This window comes from Mus caroli, chromosome 17, assembly GCF_900094665.2.
Source record: "Mus caroli chromosome 17, CAROLI_EIJ_v1.1, whole genome shotgun sequence".
Taxonomy (NCBI): Eukaryota; Metazoa; Chordata; class Mammalia; order Rodentia; family Muridae; genus Mus; species Mus caroli.
This window is the reverse complement of record NC_034586.1, coordinates 40,257,587-40,279,178: the sequence shown is the minus strand read 5'-3', so window position 1 is coordinate 40,279,178 and position 21,592 is coordinate 40,257,587. Positions and strand designations below refer to the sequence as shown.

At 44.4% G+C, this 21,592-nt stretch overlaps 1 protein-coding gene across 2 annotated transcripts; it reads left to right on the top strand.

The window, feature by feature from the left end:
- The first annotated feature begins 2,797 nt into the window (after positions 1 to 2,797).
- Positions 2,798 to 19,981, top strand: Ankrd66 (ankyrin repeat domain 66). 2 transcript variants are annotated; one of them, XM_021150139.2, is made up of 4 exons: positions 2,798 to 2,833; positions 10,555 to 10,725; positions 15,026 to 15,254; positions 19,055 to 19,981. In XM_021150139.2, the coding sequence occupies exons 2-4, from the start codon at positions 10,563 to 10,565 to the stop codon at positions 19,239 to 19,241; spliced, it is 579 nt and encodes a 192-aa protein (XP_021005798.1). In that variant the 5' UTR covers positions 2,798 to 2,833; positions 10,555 to 10,562; the 3' UTR covers positions 19,242 to 19,981. The 2 variants fall into 2 exon arrangements, with proteins under 2 accessions (XP_021005798.1, XP_029327475.1); XM_029471615.1 differs by having other exon boundaries at positions 2,812 to 2,833; positions 10,552 to 10,725.
- Positions 19,982 to 21,592: the final 1,611 nt, after the last annotated feature.

Here is a 21,592-nt window from a genome sequence, read left to right as displayed (position 1 = left end):
TTATCAGGGGAAATAAACACGTAGGAGGTGGCAGGGCCCCCGGATGCCTGCAGTTTGCTGATGGAAGCTCTCACACGTTCTTTCCACTGCCTCGCTCTTATCATAGTTCCTCTGTACCTTATCAGGATGACCTCTGCCCATGAACCCTGTGAACTGCAGAACGGCTTTCAGTAAGTGTTTCTTCAGAGAAGTCAAGCTGAACTGGAGCTATGGGAAGCTTGGGGAGAGCAGAAGATCCTTCCAGTTCCTGGAGGTTGGAAATCAGCTTCTCAAACGCATTATTTTCATATTGTAATAGACACCCATTAAACACTGCTGTCTTTGACATAATGAATCCTATTCCTTCCAACTATGCTCTTCTCCCTTGGTTTTGGTAAAGTTATATACTCCCTGGCAATGGTCTATCTATCTTGATCATTCTTTCTCTGCTATCAGACTTCCAAGAAGGGAGATCCTCAGGCTGGGGCTACAACCTCCTCTGTACAATGATCAGTCTTAGTTTATCTTATGTATTCTTTATACATAAGAATAAAGAATAAGATTCTCTCTTCCCCCGACTACGCATGTCTGAACCATTGACAGATGACATCATATTCATTCTAAATATGTCTAGTTTCAGTACTTCATCATTTCCCATGACCCCCATGACCCTTGCTCACCAGATCACAGTCCTTTCTTGTCTAGACTTCTGAAGCAGATGTCTCCAGTGTTTGTGCTTGCTGTCTCCATTCTCATTAGCAGCCAATGTCATCTTTGAAGGAAAGACAGGTTGCATCATCTCATCTTACCCAGTATGTGAAAATCTTTCAGTGGCTATTCTTTGTATTAGGAGTTAAAAGAAAAAAAAATCCAAATTCCTGACAAGGTTCCAGAACACGTTGAGCAGTTACTTACACTACTACACTTCTGCTCACTCCATGCTCCACAAACAGCTGTATCCTCTTCCTCTTTACTTTTTACACAAGTCCTTCTCGGGGTGGACCACCCTCCCCAGGTCCTCAGCCACCTTAGTTCTTCCCCTTTGCCACATTTCACATGTGTATTAGCCAAAGCTCTTCCAGGGATCAGAATTGATGCAGTGCGGAAGAAGTGATTCATTGGCTGGCTCCAATGGTCAGGGACCATTTTGCAATGGCTGCTTGTCCGCTGCAGAGCTAGGGAAATCACTAGGTGTTCAGTCCACGATCCTGGAAGCTGCTGGACAAGAGAGACAGTGACACAGTCCTGACGGGAGGACGAAGGCTTGGGAATCCTCTGGAGAGTCATTGGTGTGAGTCTGTCTTCAAATGCTGATGACTCTGGAGACCGATACCCAGAGAGGCGACAGACACATGCACTAGACACAGGTGGGATACGTGTGAGCTTCCCTCCTGCTTTTCAATCCCTCCAAGGCTCTAGCCTATTTGATAACTCCATTCTTGACAATAGTCTCAGCTGTTCTTTTTGCTGACTGACCCACATGGCTTGCATGGCAGAAACAGATTCTGGAGACTGCCAGGCTATGTGAATTGGCAAGTTTCAGAGTCAGTAGAGACCTTGTCTCAAATGAATAAGGCAGAGACACAAGGAACATGAACACACACACACACACACACACACACACACACTCATGCACAGACACACACTATAAATCCACCACTGAATACATCTATTGATCCTATAACAGTCATCATAATCTAGCCATTTTCTAAGATCTTTAATTAATTGATTGATTGATTGATTAATATCCTAAATGCTGCCCCCTCCTTGTCTCTCTCTCACAGAGTCCCTCCTTTTATGCTCCCTCCCCTTTACCTCTGAGCATACGTGGGTTGGATGAAGGCCCCCAGCACATATGTAGCAGATGGCTGCCTTATCCTTCCACCCTGGCCCATCATGTTTCTACAGGATTAGGCACATCCTCTCTCACTGTGGCAGAACAAGGCAGCCATCTGCTACATATGTGCTGGGGGCCTTCATCCAACCCATGTATGCTCATTGGTTGGTGACTCAATCTTTGAGAGCTCCCAGGTTAGTTGACACTGTTGGTCTTCCTATCCCCTTCAGGGTCTTCAGTTCTTCTCCCAACACTTCCATATGAGTCCCTGACCTCTGTCTACTGTTTGGCTATGGAAGGAAGGGAAGAGAGAGGGAAAGTGGAAGGAAGGGGAAAAGAGAGGAGAAAAAGGGAGAGGGAAGACAGCAGAAGGGAGGGATTTGAGATAAGCAGCTCTGTAGACATGGTGGATGTTTGGTTAGAGTAGAGGGCACATGGGGAAGGAAGGCCAGGAGAAAGCATCTGGGAGATGCTATTATTTAAACATCTCTCTCACATCAAATGTTTTATAAATCATGTCAGCTAATTATATTTAAGAGCCAGAGGGACAAGGTTAAAGACATTTCCTTTGAGTGTTGAGATAGAAGAAATATTGAAGTTAAGGAATTTGCTGAGGATCTCATTCACAGATGCTTCTGAATGCCAGAGGCTCAGGCAGCCCCAGGTACTCCAGGAGAGGCAGACATTACTCAAGTCCTAGCCGGCTACTGAACATCTGGCTTGCTTTACAGAATTCTGTGCTTGCCAGTGATCAGCTGCTTTTCAATTTCAATTTGTTTATCAAATGCTCTTAAGAACCTTGCAAGGACCATCACAGTTAAACTAAAGCAGAAGATGGAATTCCCGAAGAGTTTGGCTGGGAAGCAGCGAGGCAAGCCTGCCTCACCAGACTCCCAGGGACTGAGGCTGATTGTCTGTCTGCTTTCCTGGGGAGGAGGAGGGGTCAGTTTCCATGGTGCAAACACACTAACACTCCAGCCATCTACGGTGGCCCGCAGCAGAGCTCCTTGAAAGACAGTAAGTGTTTTAATCTTAGTTCTTTCTTTATTAGATAAATCATTTGTAATTTAACCATGTACTTCTGGCTTCTTTTAAAACCCAGGCTTATCTCCCTGAAATATTAGAAGCCAGATACACTTGACGAATTCACAAAGATTCGTGCAAAGGGGAGCTTGCTAAATTTCAGTTATTGATAGGCTAGTGAATTCCGGTCAGTTCACATACCATAAATTGAATATGTTTAATGTGTCCAATTCAGTGGGTTGTAGAATTTTAGAGTTAGGAAACCATTGCTACCACAGTGGGACTGTAAGAGTCAGCACATTTTGCCCCCACATCTAACCCCAGCCAATCCCAGGCAACATTTGTCCCCATAAGTTTGCCTGTGCGGTGTATGTCATGTACATGGAATGGGAGCATTCCATGTATGTGACATACATGGCCTTCCATGTCTGACTTTGTTCACATAGCATGTTTCATGTTCTACCCATAAAACAACTATAACTCTTCATTTATTTTTGTGTATGTTCCTAGGTGTGTGTGTGTGTGTTGTGTGTGTGTGTAGGAAAAGAAGGAAAACATGGCTACTTTGTATATATGGAGGAGAAAGTTTATTATAAACACATGAGAAAGCACAAGCAGAGTCAGGGACCTCTGGGTGTGCTCAGTGTGTACATGACCCTGAGCTAGGCCATGTGGGAGAGGTAAAGGGAAAGGAAGAGGGGAGAGAGGGGAACCAGGTGCAGAAGCCAGGAGGCCAAAGATACAAAGAACAGGTAACCAAAATTGCTGGGTTATACAGGGAAAAAGCATCCCAGCTGAGCTGGAGAATCAGGATAGGGAGCAGGGTATGCCAGCCATATCCTGTAACGAGTAGGGGCTGTGGGATGCAGAGAGAACCTGGGGACAGGTCTGCTTTGATATGTTGAATAGAGATATTTAATAGACATTGAATAGAGTCACTTGCTAGGTTTGAAACCTAACAGTGTCATATGTGAAAGTGTGTGACAGAGGTCAACCTTGTGTCTTGTGCCTCAGGAGCCATGTATCCTGTTTTATGAGACGGTCTCTCACTGGCCTGTAGCTCACAAAGGAGGTTATCCTGACTGGCCAATGAGTCACGGAGAACTGTCTCCCAGTCTCCAGGCAGAATTAGAAATTAAAACTATTACCCTGCCATGAATGGGCTATATGGACTGAGGTCTTCACACTTAAATGGCAAACACTGTACCAACTACGCTGTCTCTCCAGTCAGTCCTACTTCATTCTTGTCTAGTGCCAAATACTATTCTACTGCCTGGATACTGTATTTTTGTTTTGTTATCTGCTGTCTAATATCTAGGAGATTTGGGGGTTTTTTTGTCCCTTATGACTAATGCTCCATTAGTGTCCAAATCTTTTTTTATTTTTTTTTCAAGACATGGTTCCTCTGTGTATTCCTAGCTGTCCTAGCTGTCCTGTCTACCAGTCACTCTGTAAACCAGGCTGGCCTTGAACCCACAGAGATCCTCCTACTTCTGCCTCCAGAGTATTGGGATTAAAGGTGTATGTCACCACTGCTCAGCTCATGTCCAAAATTTTATATCTATAAAATTTCTTCTTCTTTTTGATTGATACTCCATTTAAGGTCTCACTATGAAAGTATAGCAATCAAGTTCATGGGGGGTACTAGCACAAGAAGAGACCAAGTCTAGAAATAAAGCCACATGCTAATGTTTATGGTTTTACACAGTTGTTTATATATGAGACTATATAATGTAAAGATAAACAAATGCATACGTTCACAGTGGATCAGAGATACAAATGCAAGGTCAGAACTTTAAAACAGAATAAAAAGAAATTACCTATGGGTATGTCTTTGTTCCAGACTCCTCATGCCTCACTGAACTGCCTGATGTGTGTACTGAAGTCAGGAAGTCGGTGAACTCTCATGCTGCTTCTTATGAGATTGTTTTGCTTACTCTGATGTTGTTGTTTTTTGTTTGTTTGGTTTGGTTTTGGTTTGCCCTCTGCTCCCTGGTTTCCATCCAGAGAGAAGCTGTTAGCCAGTCTGCTTGACTAGGACTCTTGTGAGAACTCATTACAAATGTAGAATCGTGGGCCTTATATAATACCTGATGAGCCACAGGCACAATTAAACAATTTCCCTAAGTGATTTGTGCAGACAGAGGTTGTCAGTTTTGAATCACTAGGTCAAATGCCATACCTGTTTTGAAGACTTGTTGTCACCCTAAGTTATTGGGCCTCCCTGGGTTGATTCTAGGAGACTTTGAGGGCAAGCTTTTGTATCTCTCTACACTCATGTTGATCTTTTGACCCCAATCACCTGCTTGCCCAGCCCTACTATGTTCAGTCTCTACTTCAGGCCCTGCTTATCACTGTGGTGAAAGTTACTAAGTGTGTGGGAGGGGTGCAGTGAAGAAACCAGCCACTCCATGATGAGGGAGAAGGTTTTTATTGGGGATAAGAGAGAGAAGTGTTCAGAGGCATCTTGGAGAGTCCTGAGTGGAGGGGAAAGGAAGCAGCCTGGGTAAAGCCAGGACTAAGGAAACAGGAATAGTGGAGAAGAGCAAGAGAGAGAGGAACAAAATTAGTTGGGTTGGGTGAAACCCCTTGGCATTAGAAAGAGAGCATGTATGTGTGCATGCCTGTACATGTGTGTCTGTGTCTAGGCCTGTGTCGGTGTCTGGAGCAGCCTTGAGGCAGAGGTGAGAAAGGCAAGAAAGCTCGCTGGGCTGTGAGATACATAACGAATGGTGTGTGTAGGGCCCAAAGGAACCTGAGGGCCAGCATAGACATTAATACACAATTACTCGTATATGCCAAAGGAGAGTGAGATATCTCTTCTGCTGCTTCTCCTTTTGGCAGATGGGAAATAATTTCACAAGTTCCTGAGAAATACCACCTTTTATCTAACCACCAGAAACTCTCCTATAGTCCAGTATGGGCTGAGTCTAGAGTCTGTTTTTGATCAAGTCAGAGCACTGTCTCTTTTTGGTGTGGGAAGTAGACTACCCTTTGGCTCTGATACTAAACTTTGCCACAGACTTAAAGGTCTTAGATAGGGGTTTAAGAGGGACCTTGAGTTGGATTGTTGAGGAGTCATTTTATTAGAAGAGAATTATTATTGCCATGGATGATGGACAGGTGGTAAGCAGTGCGGCAGGATTCTGAGATCAGGCCCCAGCATGAGACAGACAACATGGCGGGGTCTCTGAAGAAGAATCAGTCATGTGGCAGGAGTAGCAGACTTTTCTTGTATGGTTCTGAGGATAGAGGAGGTTTCAGGCCATAAGTCAGTAGCCAGGCTCTCTCTGACTCATAGGCAGGAGGCAGAGAAGGGCAAGGGGCAGGATATGTGTCCACCTTTGATGTATACACACTGTCCCAGATGAGAGATCCAGACATCTGAAAATCTGTTAGCTAAGGACCTGCAGACAGCGTCTGAGTGGTAGCCTGGAGGTATCTGGAAAAGGGAAGGAGTTTCTGCATATATTGTGGCCGGAATGGCAGCAGCTGAAATTTCATGTGACATCCTTACAGAGGCCAACAGTGTACACCACAAAGTGCAAGTAGCTCACCAATGGTCAGCTGTTAAGTGAGGATTGCTGAACTCTGGGAGGAGTGAGGTCTCCTCTCAGCATGGGACTGAGAGGATACCTTCGCTCTCACTGGCCACTGTGCTTCCTGCTCAGGCTTGTCTTGTTTGTCTCAAGAATGCCTGTTGCTGGTAGGTGCTGAATACCAAGTAGATGGCACATCCAGTCCAGGCAAATGGAGAGAAATAGGTGGAAGCAGAATCGCCCCTCTTGTTGTATATAAAGTTGCTTTTAAGTGCCCGTGAAATTGTCTTCACTTGGTCCCTCGGCCTAAGAGTGATTTGCTCTGTGATGCTTTGCAGAAAAAAATGTCACAGTCGGTCACCAAGATGACCCTTACTCACCTCTTTAGGATCAAACTCAGGCTTCTGACAGGACAGCTCCGCTTACCTCCCAGTCTTACTGACTGGCTCTTTTCTTGCTGTCCTGCGGGCATTGCATTTTAATTATGTTTGATTCTTTGATTCACTGGCTCTAGGGCTACTCTCATATTTGATTATGCGGCAGATACCATGTCAGCAATGCTTGGTCCCTGTCCCAGAGTTTCAGGTTCAGTAGGTAGATATTGAGCCCAGTAATTTGCATTTCTAATGAACCTCTCTTGCTGCTGGCAATGACAGTGTGTAAGGCGCGTTCTGGCTCCTTCTTCAGTTCTCACGTTGAATCTTGAGATCTAGGGCCTCTCTAGTGGATGCAGTTCAAGCAACTGCCTCCTCCAGTTTCCTACCTCAGCTCCTCATGTGTCCACATCTGCTTTTCTTAAGATTTTAGATCTCAGGATCGTTTACGCTCTTAAACATCATCCAAAGAGCTTTTGTTTATTTGGATCATGTCCATTGATACTACCACCATGCAAAGTTAAAGGAATACTTTCCATTTTTAAAAAAGATTTCTTTTACTTTTTAATCCTTTGGAGGGGTCTTTGGGTTATAGCCGAATGTTAGAGACATATGATTTCCTGGAGATGAAATCATATGTGGCTATGAGCTGTCTGATGCAGGTCCTGGGAGTAGAACTCTGGTCCCCTGGAAGTATATGCTTTTAACCATTCATCCATTTCATCAGACCTCAAACAGTTTGTTGGCGACAGTTAGTTCCTCAATTGAGGTTCCTTCCTTTTGTGCCATGTTGACAGAAATGGTATATTTTAAAGTGTATTAAAGAAGTTTCATGAATTGAATTTCTCATAGGATTAAATAAAACTAAGAGCACAATATGAAATGTTTTAATGAAAAGTAATTGTGTTCTCCACAACAACAAAGCACGTGAAGAATGGTGGTTGGCTGGCTCTGTCTAGTCTCTGACTCCCTTTAATAGCTAACTTAATTGGAGTCACTTAGATCCTTATAGCATCTTTGGAGTTCACTGTCATGTTTTGATAAAAACGTATAGAGAAATGGCGAGCTGGGCATTGGTGGCACAAGTCTTTAATCCCAGCACTCGGGAGGTAGAGGCAGGCAGATTTCTGAGTTCGAGAGTTCGAGGCCAGCCTGGTCTACAGAGTGAGTTCCAGGAGAGCCAGAGCTACACAGAGAAACCCTGTCTCAAAAACAAAACAAACAAACAAACAAACAAACAAAACAAAAACAAAAAACAAAAAACAAAAAAGAAAAAAGAAAAAAGAAAAAAGAAAAAAGAAAAAAGAAAAAAGAAAAAAGAAAAAAGAAAAAAGAAAAAAGAAAAAAGAAAAAAGAAAAAGAAATGGCGATTTTGGACGTTTGTGCAGTTGGATATGAAGAAGCATATATCGCCTTTTTGAATCATGCTGAGTTTTCTTCTCTGGATCTATATCCGAACTGCCCACTTTATGGTGATGTCTCAAAGATTTGTTGCTTGGTAGCATCTGAAATGATGTCCATATACCAGCTACACTCCATTTGAACCAACTGGCCCACCTCCAGGGCTCTCTTTACTTGGGCTTCATTTTGTAACATCCCATGTTTGTCATATGGAGACACTGGTCCATGAGTGATAGAGATTTCCTCATGTTGGCAGGATTTTATTATTTTATGATTTTACTGGCATTATTTTATTGATTTTACTATTTTATGATTTTATTGGCAAGTTTACTAAGCGGTATATCCAAGGGTATAAGACTCAATAAAAGTACTCTTAATTGTCACATGAAGTGTGTTCCCGTGAGGCTGTGCTCTCCTGTAAGTGTGTGAATAGCAATTTGCTGACAGAATCTTCTTTTTATGTCTCATCTTTAAACCAAGGGGTAAAAGAGAGCAAAAGGAACACACCTGTGACATTTTAATACTACAACAAAAAACACTTTTCACTTTGTAAATCCCCCAAATCAAAAATCAAGGACCCCTAAGGGTTGGTAGATTACAGTATGAGAGCTCATGACATAAGATTTTGTGTATGTGTCCATATGTATGTGTGGGAGTGTGTACAAGAAGGGTAGTGCATGTGTAGGTGTGTGTGTAGGGTATAGATGACAACATTAGGGGTTGGCTTATTCCCTGAGCCTCCCATCCTTTGTTTGAGATAGGGGTGTCTCACTGGCCTGGAACATCAGTCCAGAGAGCGAGGGAGTCTCAGGAATCATTTGTTTCCATTTCCCATACTGAGATTACAACGATGAGCCACCACTCCCAGCTTTTTAGGTGTGTTCTGAGGATCTGAACTTAGGTTCTCATGCTTGAGGATCAAAAGCACTTTACTGATGTGCCATCTCTCCGGTATGCCCGCATGGCATGCTGTTAGTAACAATGTCTAGCAGTTTTATTTGTGTGGTGGCAAGCTGTGCTCCTCATGAGGTATGGCAATGTGGGACCATGAAAGGTAGCTTGGTCCCCAGTTGAACTAAGGCTTGAAGCCTGGGAAACCCTGAAGGGATGGTAGGCACTTCACCTGATTCCTGGGCACCAGGTCCCTGTCACTAGCCGCCGTCCCCCATAGATTTATGGCCATAAGTCATGTAAGGGCAACACCCTAAGCCTCTCCACAGGTAGGGGACGTGACCTATGGTCATATAGGTTCAAGACAGATCTCCATGCTATTGAGGTACCTAAAGGCCTGGAGGGCTCAGCCAATAAGCTTTCCTTCCCAGATTTTCCTCCTTGCCAAAAGTCGGGCCCACCCTGAGGAGTGGGGTACTGTTTTAGTCATTCACCTTCCACCATGACAATAAATGCCTTAAAACTGTGGACTGCCTCTTTTCATTGGGATCTGCCAGGGGAATTCATAAGGAAGTACTTCACCTATAGAGCTGCCGCTACCTAATCTCCTATAGAAGGTCTCTCTACACCCCCAGCCATGGCTGCCACCAAGCTCAAGCCTGCCACCACAGTCAAGCCAAAGACTCTCCCCATGGGACCAGCCGGAGTTCTCCCTTCTCCCCCCACCCCAGATCCATCCTGCAAGCCCCCACTCTGTTATCAGCTCTTCTGTGACTCCCAACAGTGCCTGGGTGTCCAAGAGCCTGAGAACCAGATAGCCCTGGCCTCTTCTCACGCCTGGGGACCCCCAAGCCAGCTCCAGCTGTCCCAGGCCTCATAGTGCGCTTCCCCACCCCCAGGCTGCGTCTCTACCTGCCCAGCACAGTCAACATTTCCCATGCCCTGCTTCCTCGTGTGGGCTGTGCCCTGTGGCAGAGCAGACGTGGGACTCATAACCCTACATGGCAATAGCTTTTAATTTCTATCAAACATTGATGCTGGATCCAGTCATCCAGTCCAAACTGAATGTGCAAATTGCTGCTGTCCCCACAGCATCTCTGGATGCTTCCACACATTAGAAAAACAAGATGCAAAATTCCACAGTCAAACTAAGGTAGCATAAAACGAAGGGAATTCTGAAAGAGGAGTAGAAAGCCACACTGAAAGATGATGGGTAGAGGACAAATGGTAAAGTGCCAGGCTTTGATTTTAGAGATAATTCTGGGTAAAATGGGGCCATCAGTAGTTTTGAGTTGGAGAACAGTGAGTGCTATCAACACTTGCTGAGAGCTAGGGACCCATACAACAGAACACACACAAACACACACACATGCACACACACACACACACACACACACACTGCAACTTTAGATGCAAATCCACAAGACAGGAAAAGCAAGTCACTGATGCAGAAACCTAGGGAACACTAACTAGGGGTGAAAATTTAAGTGGCCTGCATCCCCTCTAGCAGATTCTGTCATGGAGGTGTCAAAAATAGCAGACATGACCAAGCTTCACCAGGCTGTGGCTGCAGGGGACTACAATTCAGTGAAGAAGATTTTGAAGAAAGGTCTCTGTGACCCAAACTACAAAGATGCAGACTGGAACGACAGAACCCCACTTCACTGGGCTGCGATCAGAGGTGAGTGGACCCATGCCTAGTCCACATTCCGGAGTCCATCAGCCAGTGCCAGAGAGTGGGATGGACATTTCTAGAGCACTAGATGGAACATTTCAACCATGGCATTAACCTCTACTAGTGGTAGCATCTGGACCATATTATTTAATGGTTTGCGCCCCCCTTTAATTCTTCTATATAATGGAATCAGTAATGCTGCCCTGGAGTCCTTTGAAGAGGAGTTAGGTAATGTGTACACAGATGAGACTATAAGCATGCTCCTCTCAGTCCTCTGCCATCATGATTTCATACACAGAGTAGATGGAGATGAATCTTTGCCCCTCTCAGCATATCCCAGTTACACAACAGGAAGTTAGTAACAGAAGTCCTTAGATATTGGGCTGGAGAAATAGCTCCAGCAGTTAGGAGTGATCGTTGCTCCTATAAGGGCCAGAGTTTAGTTCCCAGCACCCACATCCACTTATAACTCCTGCTCCAGGAGAATCAACATCTTCTGCCTCTGGAGCCTCTGCACACATGTGCGTTATGCATGTGTGTGAGCACCTACACACACCTACACACACACACACACACACAAATGTAAAATGTCTTTAGTAATAAATACCACCAAAACCCGTTAAGTAAAGCAGTATTATAGTCAACTTTGCTCTCCATATTTGTCTTCTCTCTTGGGAGAAGGACAACGAGGCAGAAAGTAGGACCAGCTGCAAAAGACTTAGGTTGGGACATTTTTGCAGAAATCTAAGCAGGGAGCACTGGTAGCTGTACCAGATGACATCTTAGGGGACGGGTGCTGTATTTTTGCCCATGGTGCTGGGTGCTTCATGTCTGGGAATTCAGCCATGCTCCTCAAGGACTCCGTGAAAGCAGTGGTAATAGCCTTACTTTACAAACGAGCAGTGAGAGCATTGTGCATAAGGGCATTTGCTTTCTGACCTACCTTCCTCCTCCTCCTCCTTCCTCTTCCTCCTTTTCTTCTTCTTCCTCCTCCTCCTCCTTCCTCTTCCTCCTCCTCCTCCTCCCTCTTCCTCCTCCTCCTCCTTCCTCTTCCTCCACCTCCTCCCTCTTCCTCCTCCTCCTTTTCTTCTTCCTCCTCCTCTTCCTCCTCTCCTTCCTCCTCTTCCTCCTCTTCTTTTTCAAGACAGGATTTCTTTGTGTATCCCTGGCTGTCTGGGAACTTTCTCCATAGACCAGGCTGGCCACAGACTCAGAGATCCACTTGCCTGTGTCCCCTGAATTCGGGGACTAAGGGTATACACCACCACCACCACCACATGACCAGGCACCTGCTTCTTATCCAAGATGTCATTTATTGGTGATTGATGCTGTCAGGATGTGACCCCACATGTCTGATTAGAAAGCCTGTGCTTTTAAACTGTGTATCCTAAGAGTGCTCAAATTGCTGGTTCTAATTATTTTTATAGGGTGTGTGTGTGTGTGTGTATGATGTGATGATGTGTATATGTTTATGTCTCTCTCTCTCTCTCTCTCTCTCTCTCTCTCTCTCTGTGTGTGTGTGTGTGTGTGTGTGTGTGTGCGCGCGCGCTCATGCACCATGGTGTACATATGAAAGTCAGAGGACAACTTTCATGGCTTAGTTCTCTTGTATTTTGTGTAAATTCTGGTTCAAGTCACCAGGATTGCATAATGAGCTATCTCATCAACCCATGCCTTAAAATATGTTTTTTTAGTTAAAATTACTTATTTTAATATTTTGTTATACTTTTATTGTGTAAAACACTTTTAAATTTAAAAAACATTTTGATTGCATTCTTTCCCTCCCTCAAGTCCTTCCAGAGCTTCTCCTCGCCCTACCCAACTTCAAGTTCTTTCTCCAAAAAAAAGAAAAATCACTACAATAACAACCACCCCCCAAATCAAGAAAACAAATAAAACCACACCAAAAATAAAAAACAGAACCACCAAACTGTAGCTGAGTAAGCACGCACGCATGTGTGTGCACATGCACATACACACACAAACAAAATGAAACAAACAACAACAACAAACCCTACAGAGTCCCTTATATCGTTAGGTAACTGCTTCTGAATATGAGGACTGTCCTGGAGTGGTTGATATACCCAGTGTCCTTTTGAAAAAACTGATTTTCCCTTCCCAGCAAGTATTCATGTCAGTTCGGTTGTTAACTTTTACTCTAGTGGCTAGGTTTTCATTCATTCATTCATTCATTTTAAAAAATAAAACAAAATAAAATATAATAAAAAAAACTATTACATTGAGGTTGGGACAAGACTAACAGAGGGAGAAGAGCCAAGAGAAGGTACAGGAGTCAGTTGTTTGTACACTCAGGAATCCCATAAAAACACTAAATTCAAAGCCATAATATGCGCGCAGGGGACCTGGTGCAGACCCACGTAGACTTCTGCATGCTGTGAGCTCATACGTGCTTTGTTCATCCTGATGTAGACAGCAGTGGTTCCCCAATTCCTTCTTTAACACTTGTTTTGCCTCCTCTTCCACAGGGTTTCCTGATCTATTAGGGGAGGGATTAGATGGTGACATCCCAGTTAGGGTTGAGTGTTCCAAGGTCTCTCCCAGTCTCTGAGTAATATCTGACTGTGGGTCTCTGTGTTTGTTCCCATCTGCTCCAGGAGGAAGCTTCTCTGATGATGGCTGGTCTAGACACTCATCTAGGAGTATAGCAGAATATCATTAGGAGTCTTTATCAGTACATTTTTCTTTCTTTTTTAGACTAATATTAATGGGTTTTCCCCTAGGTCCCTGGGCTATATCATCTCAGGCTCTTGGTCATCCAAGCAATTGTTTCAGGCTCTTGGTCATCTAAGCAATGTTGGCTGTGAGTTCCATCCCATGGAGTGGGCCTGAAGACAAATCAGTTAGTGGTTGGTTACTCTCACCAGCTTTGTGCCACCATTGCCTTAGCATGTCCTGCAGACAGGACATTGCTGTGGATAAAGGTTTATGGCTGCCTTTGTGTGAAAAGTAACTTCCTATCCCAAACATGCTGAAGCCTAAGGCGGGGTGCAGGCTCTGTGTAGGCACTGGCTCAGCATCTACACCCTCAAGGGGTTGTGTAGCTGTTGTCTTCAGCCGTGGGGCTGTGTTGTCAGTTCACAGAGAGCAACCTAAACCATTGGCAATAGCCTGAGTTGTTTGGGGATTTCCATGGGATCCCTTTGCCCAATAATTAAACTCAGTGAACCTAATCCTGGTACTGGAAGTTTTGTTTGGTGACAAGAGATGGTCAGTTGGGTTTCTGACTCCCCTACTACTTGGCAGTTTCATTTAGATGGTGTGTGTGTGTGTGTGTGTGTGTGTGTGTGTGTGTACACTTCTACTGTATTAGGTTTGTTTACTACCCCTCAAAATGTCCCTAATCTGTCTCTCCGTGGATCCCTCTTACAACCCTCCTTTCCTCTCACTCCCCACTTGGTCCTCCCAGTTCAGCCCCCCACATCCATCCATAACTATCTGTTCTATTTCCAAATGAGATCTGTCCGTACCTTCTAGTGTATTACTCCATAGCTAATCTCTGTGGTTCTATGGATTATAGCTCAGTTATCATTGATTTCCCAGCTGATAGTCACATATAAGTGATACATATACTATATTTGCCTTTCTGAGTCTGGGATATCCCACTCAGGATGACTTTTCTAGTTCCATCCATTTGACTGCAGATTTCATGACGTCAACTTTTTAGCAGCTGAGTAATATTCCACTGTGTAATCTTCATCCATTTTTCTTTTGAGAGACATCTAGGTTGTTTCCAACTTTTGGCTATTATGAATGGGGCAGAAAGGTCAAGAACTGTTTAGGGTACAGAATAAGTTTAAAGCCAATCTTCAAAACTCAACTGGATCCTCTCTCAAAATAAAAAGTAATGAGATTAAGGCATATAACTCAGTATTAGAAACTATGCATAGGGCATGCAGGCCCCTAGCTTTAATCCCAAATTCTACAAAACAAATAACTAAAACAAACAAACAAGCAAACAAAGAATCTATTGCCATTGAAAAATCAGCAAGGATTGCTCATGTAGGTGGGAGGAACTTGAGCAAGAGCTGGGATGGTGGACAGAAAGGAGGCTGTTCTAGAAAGGATACAGGGAGTTCATACAGAGCTTGGGGTATCCTTGGAATAAGGATGGGGTGCTGCCTCCCAGGAAGAAGAATGAGAAGGGAGAGGGATGATGATAAAGAGGCAGTGGTGCTGCAAAAGCTAGTTTCCTCCTGCTTCCTCACTCCTTCGGCTGCTTCTGGTCTCAGGCCACGGAGGACATTTTAACCTTAACTTTGCCTTCTTTCTCCATGGTATATCTAAGGACAAATGGAGGTGATCCATCTCCTGATACAAAATGGAGCCAGACCCTGCTTGGTAACGGATGTGGGCTGGACGGCAGCTCATTTTGCAGCTGAGTCAGGCCATCTGAATGTACTCAAATCTCTGCATGCACTTCCCTCTGCCATTGATGCTGCTGACTTCTTTGGAGACACACCCAAGAGGATTGCTCAGATCTATGGTCAGAAAGACTGTGTGGACTTCCTGGAGATGTAAGTACTGTGTAGTCCCAGCTACAGGAAGGAGCCTGCAACCAGGGGTTTTGTCAATTGACCAATCTCAGGTAAAGGAAAGTGAAACAAACAAAAAACAACCTTAACCCAGTGGTTTCCAACCTTCCTAATGCTGTGACCCTATGGTTTCTTTTTAAAGATTTATTTATTTTATGTATGTGAGTACACTGTCACTGTCTTTGGAAACATCAGTTCCCATTACAGATGGTCGTGAGCTACCATGTGGTTACTGGGAATTGAACTCCAGACCTCTAGACGAGCAGTCAGTGCTCTTAACCACTGAGCCATCTCTCCAACCCAACATAGAGCTCAGACTGGCCGTTGAATATAATTAAGTACAAAGTCTACTCTCTGCAGTTATAGCCTTGGGAAGAATAGAAATAAAATTTATGAATTCATAATTTAGTTGGGTCAAGAAGTGGTTCATACAAGAAAAAGTTGAACAGCCTGGTCTGAATTTTGTTGTTTGGAAAGGAAGATGAGACAGACAGAAAACCTCGAAGCAATTCCAGCTTATGGTGGAGGGCAGAGACAGTGGGCTGCCTTGTATGAACTTCAAAATAGAGTTATTGTCAGAATGTTCAACTCACCCAGGATTGTGGTTTAAGCCTACAGTACCAGCTGCTTAAGAAGCCGACCAAGATAGATTATAAATGCAAGGCCAGGACTCTCTAGGATACAGAGTGAGTTCGAGGACAGCCTGGGCAAATTAGTGAGACTGTCTGAAAGAAACAGTAAAATGAAACTGGGCAGGCAGTGGTGATGCACGCCTTTAATCCCAGCACTGAGGAGGCAGAGGCAAGCAGATCTCTGAATTTGAGTCCAGCCTGGTCTACAGAGTGAGTTCCAGGATGGCCAGTAATACACAGAGAAATCCTGTCTCAAACAAACAAACAAACAAACAAAACAGATACAGGAGAATGTGGTGGAAGGGTGGGATACATGCTTAGCCCCTGTGAGACCATGGCTTCAATCTTTGGTGCTGCCATCCTCCCAAAAAGTTATACTAGTAAAACCATTGCCTGGGATGTGATTGGCTAGCCATAGAAGTAACTCAAGAGATCCTCTTTTAGAAATGGATCATGACTGTTCCAAAGTATGGCTGAGGACATAAAGCATGATGAGTTATAATGGGTTAGGCCATGAGAGGAGAGCAAGAGAAGAAGAGAAGAGAGAGAAAGCAAAGAAGAAAGAGGACCAGGAGGACTAAGAGCCAAGCATGAGACAAGAGAAGTCATGGTCTAAATGTCAGGGTTTTATAGGAATGAGCTGGATGCCCATGAGCAGGAGAAGTTAGAGTATGGGGCAGGGTGAGGAGAGGTGAGACTAGCCAGGATGCTAGCATGGACCTTTTAACAGGAATTGGCAATGCTGAGAGAGCCTAGGGCCAGCTGGTGCTTTGGTATATGAATAGGTACCACAGCCTGCCGTCTGTCCCAAGTTTCTTTGGGACCTGGCATTTCTACACTCTCTATTCCTGGGCTTGGCTGGCTAAAGAAAACTTCAGAAGTAAGCAGATGAGCTGTCTGGGAACAAGGGATGTCTACTTCTAGCTCAGCCCCCAGAGTGGCTTAAATCTTCCTTCTTATCTGAAGTCATGAAGGGATGGACACACTTCTTAGCCCCCATACTTCCAGGTCCTACCAATCCCCACACAAGTTCACCCTCCCCTTCCCGTCCTTTCTGTGTCATGGTGTTCCTCCATGTAGGACCTTCATATCTCCCACAAGAAAGTCACCCTTGTGTTCTTGCTTAGTCCTCGCTTCCTACTGTCTTGTTCATTGTTTCTGTTCTCTTCTTCCCACTCCTTTTTTGGTCTGTGAACATGTTCAAATAGATCTTATTAAAGAAATAAACAAAGAGCTAAACAATGCATGCATGCCCACATTACACACACACACACACACACACACACACACGTGCCTGCACACTTCTCTTCTCCCCTAGGCTACTCAGGAGATAATCTACAGAACTGTTTCTCTTTCCTCATCTCTGGCTAACTTTTCTCCATCTTTGTACTGACTCAGTTCTCATATGAATAATCAAACTTCCTGTTGCTAGCACAATGCTCCCTTCTCAAGGCAAGGCCAGTTAATCTGTAAGTATTTCTCTTCTTTCCCTCCCCCCCCACTCCCTTCCTTCTTTCCTTCCTTTCTTTTCTCTCTCTCTCTCTCTCTCTCTCTCTCTCTCTCTCTCTCTCTCTCTCTCTCTCAGGGTCTCACTATATAACCCAACTTGGCCTTCAATTTGTGATCTCTCTACCTCAGTCTCCCAAGTGCTAGCATTACAAGCAGGTACCCCTTACCCAGTTCCTCAGTATTTATCCTTGTGAGCCTTTCAAATGCTGAAATTCCAGTCTTGTCCTTGGCTTTCTATTGATCCCTACCCCATCCCCGCACCCACCCCTGCCCATGACACCCATTAATCTTAACCCTTCCTCAGTGAGGCACGTGACATTTGGCCTGAGCATAACTAACAGAGTGGGTACTGTCAGGGAAAGTGGGCAGGCAATGCTAAGCAGACGGAAACTTTAGTCAGCTGCATTCCCTGTGAATTCACATCTACTTGCCACCTCCCACCAGGAACTCTTTTCCTTCTGATATTAGAGAATTCAGAGGGATGATTTACGGATGAAGGTGTAACTATTGTGGTTGTGCAAAGAGCCGTCATCAGACGGAAGAGAGAGAAAACCCATTGATGAGGGTATAGCTACCGAGTTGAAAGTGTGCATAGGTATGGTGTTCGAGAGAAGACATGGAGGGAGTGTGGAAGCATGAAGGCCCTGGCCAATCAGGTGATCACAGCCTAAAGCGGTCAGGTGGGGGAGCATAGTCGGGGAAGAAGCCAACAATGAACTCATCATAGGATGGATGAGCTGAAACAGGCAGTCTAGTAAAGTTGCTCATAGGATACAAGATGCGGCCGTGGGTGTCCTGTAGTGGGTTAGAGGTTTTGTTAACAACGCTAGGCATGGAGATCAGAGGCTATCTTCATAGTTAACATTGTGAGGATGTGAGCCCCTAGACTATAACTAATTTACTTATACATACAATGCATGCAATTAGCATTGTCTTCCTCATACTTCAGCACTTTAAATTTACTTGATTCATTAGTTGAGACAAGGTTTCCTCTAACAGGAGCTCACTATATATTAGAGGCTGGCCTTGAACCTGCAGCCAACTCTCCTGGGTCCTGGATTTGCACACTTACCTGGCTCTATTTTAAAATGTTTAAGAATGTACATGCACTCCTTTTATAATCAGGAGAATAGAAAGAAAAGCAACAGCATTTCTTCCCTATAACATGAAGATTGTTCTGGAAATTTGAGCATTTTAAGAATGAGCAACCCCAGCCAGGCGTGGTGGCGCACGCCTTTAATCCCAGCACTTGGGAGGCAGAGGCAGGCGGATTTCTGAGTTCGAGGCCAGCCTGGTCTACANAGTGAGTTCCAGGACAGCCAGGGCTACACAGAGAAACCCTGTCTCAAAAAACCAAAAAAAAAAAAAAAAAAAAAAAAAGAATGAGCAACCCCTTCTTCCAGCTGTCTTTGAGTCTGAGATTCATCACACCCAGGTACCCCATGGCCACATGCTAGCTTTTCCTGTCTTCAGGTAGTTTCTTTGATATCAGAGACCTTCTAATCTTTAGAATCTAAAGTGTGCTCTTGGACCTGTGTGAACTCCTTCCTTCTCATGGCCAGCGCTGTGTGTGGCCCACAGGAAGAAAGGTCCTGGCCAGGCTCCTCCTTCCTGCCCTCACCTGCTGCTCTTTCTTTGCAGAGCAGAACCGGAATGCAGGGACCACCGCCAGAAAGGGCTGTTACTTGATGAGCGGGATCCAGATTGGGACCTCAAGAGAAGGGAGCTAGAGCTGTCCCTTCCAGCTCCGGATCAAAACAGCAACAAAAAGAAGAAGAGAATCCGAGGTTCCACCAGGCTTAACCATGCCCACCCCTGGAGAGTATGAGAAGGTGTAGCCCCAGGGCTCAGACTGGAGCCAGCCGGAATACTCAGCTGTCTACACAGGAGTTGACTCAACCACTTTTCCCCAGGCTTTTACTGAAAGCCCCAGCCAGTCATTTAGTTTGAAAGTCTTGACAGAGTGTTCTCTATAGGAGCCGCTGTCTCCTTGATAAAATCTGATGCTCAGAGGAGTGACCGGGAGGGGACACTTAGGGGACAGACAACTGCTTGCATTTTGCTTTTGTGGTTTGCAGTGTCAACATGCCCCGCCCCTCAGCCCACCAACACACACTGGCACAGATGTTCAAGATCAAAGTAAGAGCTCTCCTGATTAAGTTGATTTTTGAGAGCCTACAGTCCCAGCCCTGAGGACTTTACCCATGATCACATCCAGTGAGGAGCAATGGCCTGGACAATGCTGCCACTCAATGAGAGGCAACAAAAGAAAGGCCTGGCTGGAAGGAAATCTGCTCCACGCATCAGCGAGCATCGGCAGAAAATGGTGAACTGTGTGTGGGCTTGGTGCTCTAGTTTTTCAATGATAGATTTTACAAAAGTTGGATGAGATGTTCCAAGAAAAATATAGCGCCTAAATTGAGACATTAAAATATATATTGAAGCTTTGAAGACTGCATGGGTATTTGTTAAATGCCTTACTCGCTACTTTTAATATTGATTTGCTGAAATATAACAGATGTTTTAGAGCTCAGTATAATATACTATTAAAACCAATTTTGGTACTTTCTACTTTTTATTTTTATTTCCTTTTAAGTATGAAAAGATCTTGTAGGGTGTTATATTTACATATATCACACTGAATATCTGGGTGAGGCATATGAACATGCCACATTGTGTGTGTTTGTGTGTGTGTGTGTATGTTTGTGTATGCGTCAGAGAACAACTTGTGAGAGTCAGTCCTCTTTCCACCATCTGGGTCCTGGGAATCAAACTCATTGGTCAGGCTTGGTGGTGAAGGCCCTCACCGACTGAGTCATCTCACTAACTCTACTTTACTTTTAAAAGTTTATGTCTGCTAGAATGTTTAAAAGTCCCTATGCAGCTTACATCTAATTGCCATTGACTCTGCTATAGAATTCTGACATTTGAAGCCTCCAGTAGATGATGTTGGGCTATTTTACATTAATGGCCTGCTCTACTCTCTTTTTGATCAATTAGTTTCTCTGCTTGAATCAATAGCCTTAGATACTGGCTATCTTTACTGCATACTAATAATTAATTACCTGTTGATTTGGACCATGTGTGTTTTGAAATTTTCAAACTTAAGACAAAAAAATCTTCAATCCTTTACAGGAAAGCGGTATAGCTATAGAAAACTTTCCTAGTGTTTCCATCTCTGAAGAAAAACACCCCTTCCCAATCCCAGCAGCCATTAATTGGTAATGACTCCACAGCTAGGAGGGGGAGCCTCATGGGCCCCTCTCCCATTTGTGATGGAATACCGGCTGGCTTGATCATGGACCAGTTTTGTACATATAATCATGGTTGCTCTGGATTCATGGTTTAATGGCCAGAGTATCTTGCAGACAGAACTTTAGTGGCATTTCTTCTGATGCTTTGTTCTTCCATATTTTCTGCTTCTTCTTCTATGATATTCCCTGAGTGCTGTGTGTGTGTGTTTGTGTGTGTGCTTTGATATAAACGTCTCTTTCAGGGCTAAGCACTTAACAGTCGTTTCTTTTCACCACTTTGGCCCATTGTGAGTCTCTACATTGATGTCTGTCTATTGCGTACTTCTTTAATCAAAGTTGAGAGCAACATGTCCATTTAGCAAAACAACAGTAGTAGGTCACTCCCTAAGGCCTATGACCTGCTTAGCTGTGGGCTTTCGACCAGGTTTGTAGTGCCAGGCAAGAATTCCTTCCTTTGGAGCAAGCCTCAAATCAAATCAGAAAGCAATTGGTTCTTCCAATAATAATCACATCACTATGGCACCAGCACCTGGCAGGTCAGTACGTTAGCATGCAGGGTCTACCGCTGGGTAAGTCCGTTGATGACATTTTCCCCCTCCGCAGCTAATATAGCTCCTGCCTGCTCTGTTAAAGGTAGCCGATAGGGAGAGAACCCCAAGTTAGTTCCAGCCTGATTTCTGTACATCTTATGTCCTCAGCAATGGGGTCTTACCATCTAGCTATGATGGACAACCAAGAGCAAAGACTATTAATAGCCTGTGTTGCGTCAGGGGCCTGTGGGCCTTACTGATCAAAAACTCAAAGGGAACTAGTCTATGTCTGGCAATGAATCTTTCCGTTACCCCTATCTTCTGGGGAAGGCATTCAGAGAACCTCTACTCAACGTTTTCTCCTTTTTGTTTGGTCTAGAACTACAGTCTATGGA

What these genes read in the sequence shown, in the direction of transcription:
- Ankrd66 (XM_021150139.2), top strand. Translation starts at nt 10,563, where the DNA reads ATGGAGGTGTCAAAAATAGCAGACATGACCAAGCTTCACCAGGCTGTG. An exon ending in TCACTGGGCTGCGATCAGAG is followed by an intron (nt 10,726 to 15,025) that starts GTGAGTGGACCC and finishes GGTATATCTAAG; the next exon opens with GACAAATGGAGGTGATCCAT. An exon ending in TGTGTGGACTTCCTGGAGAT is followed by an intron (nt 15,255 to 19,054) that starts GTAAGTACTGTG and finishes CTTTCTTTGCAG; the next exon opens with AGCAGAACCGGAATGCAGGG.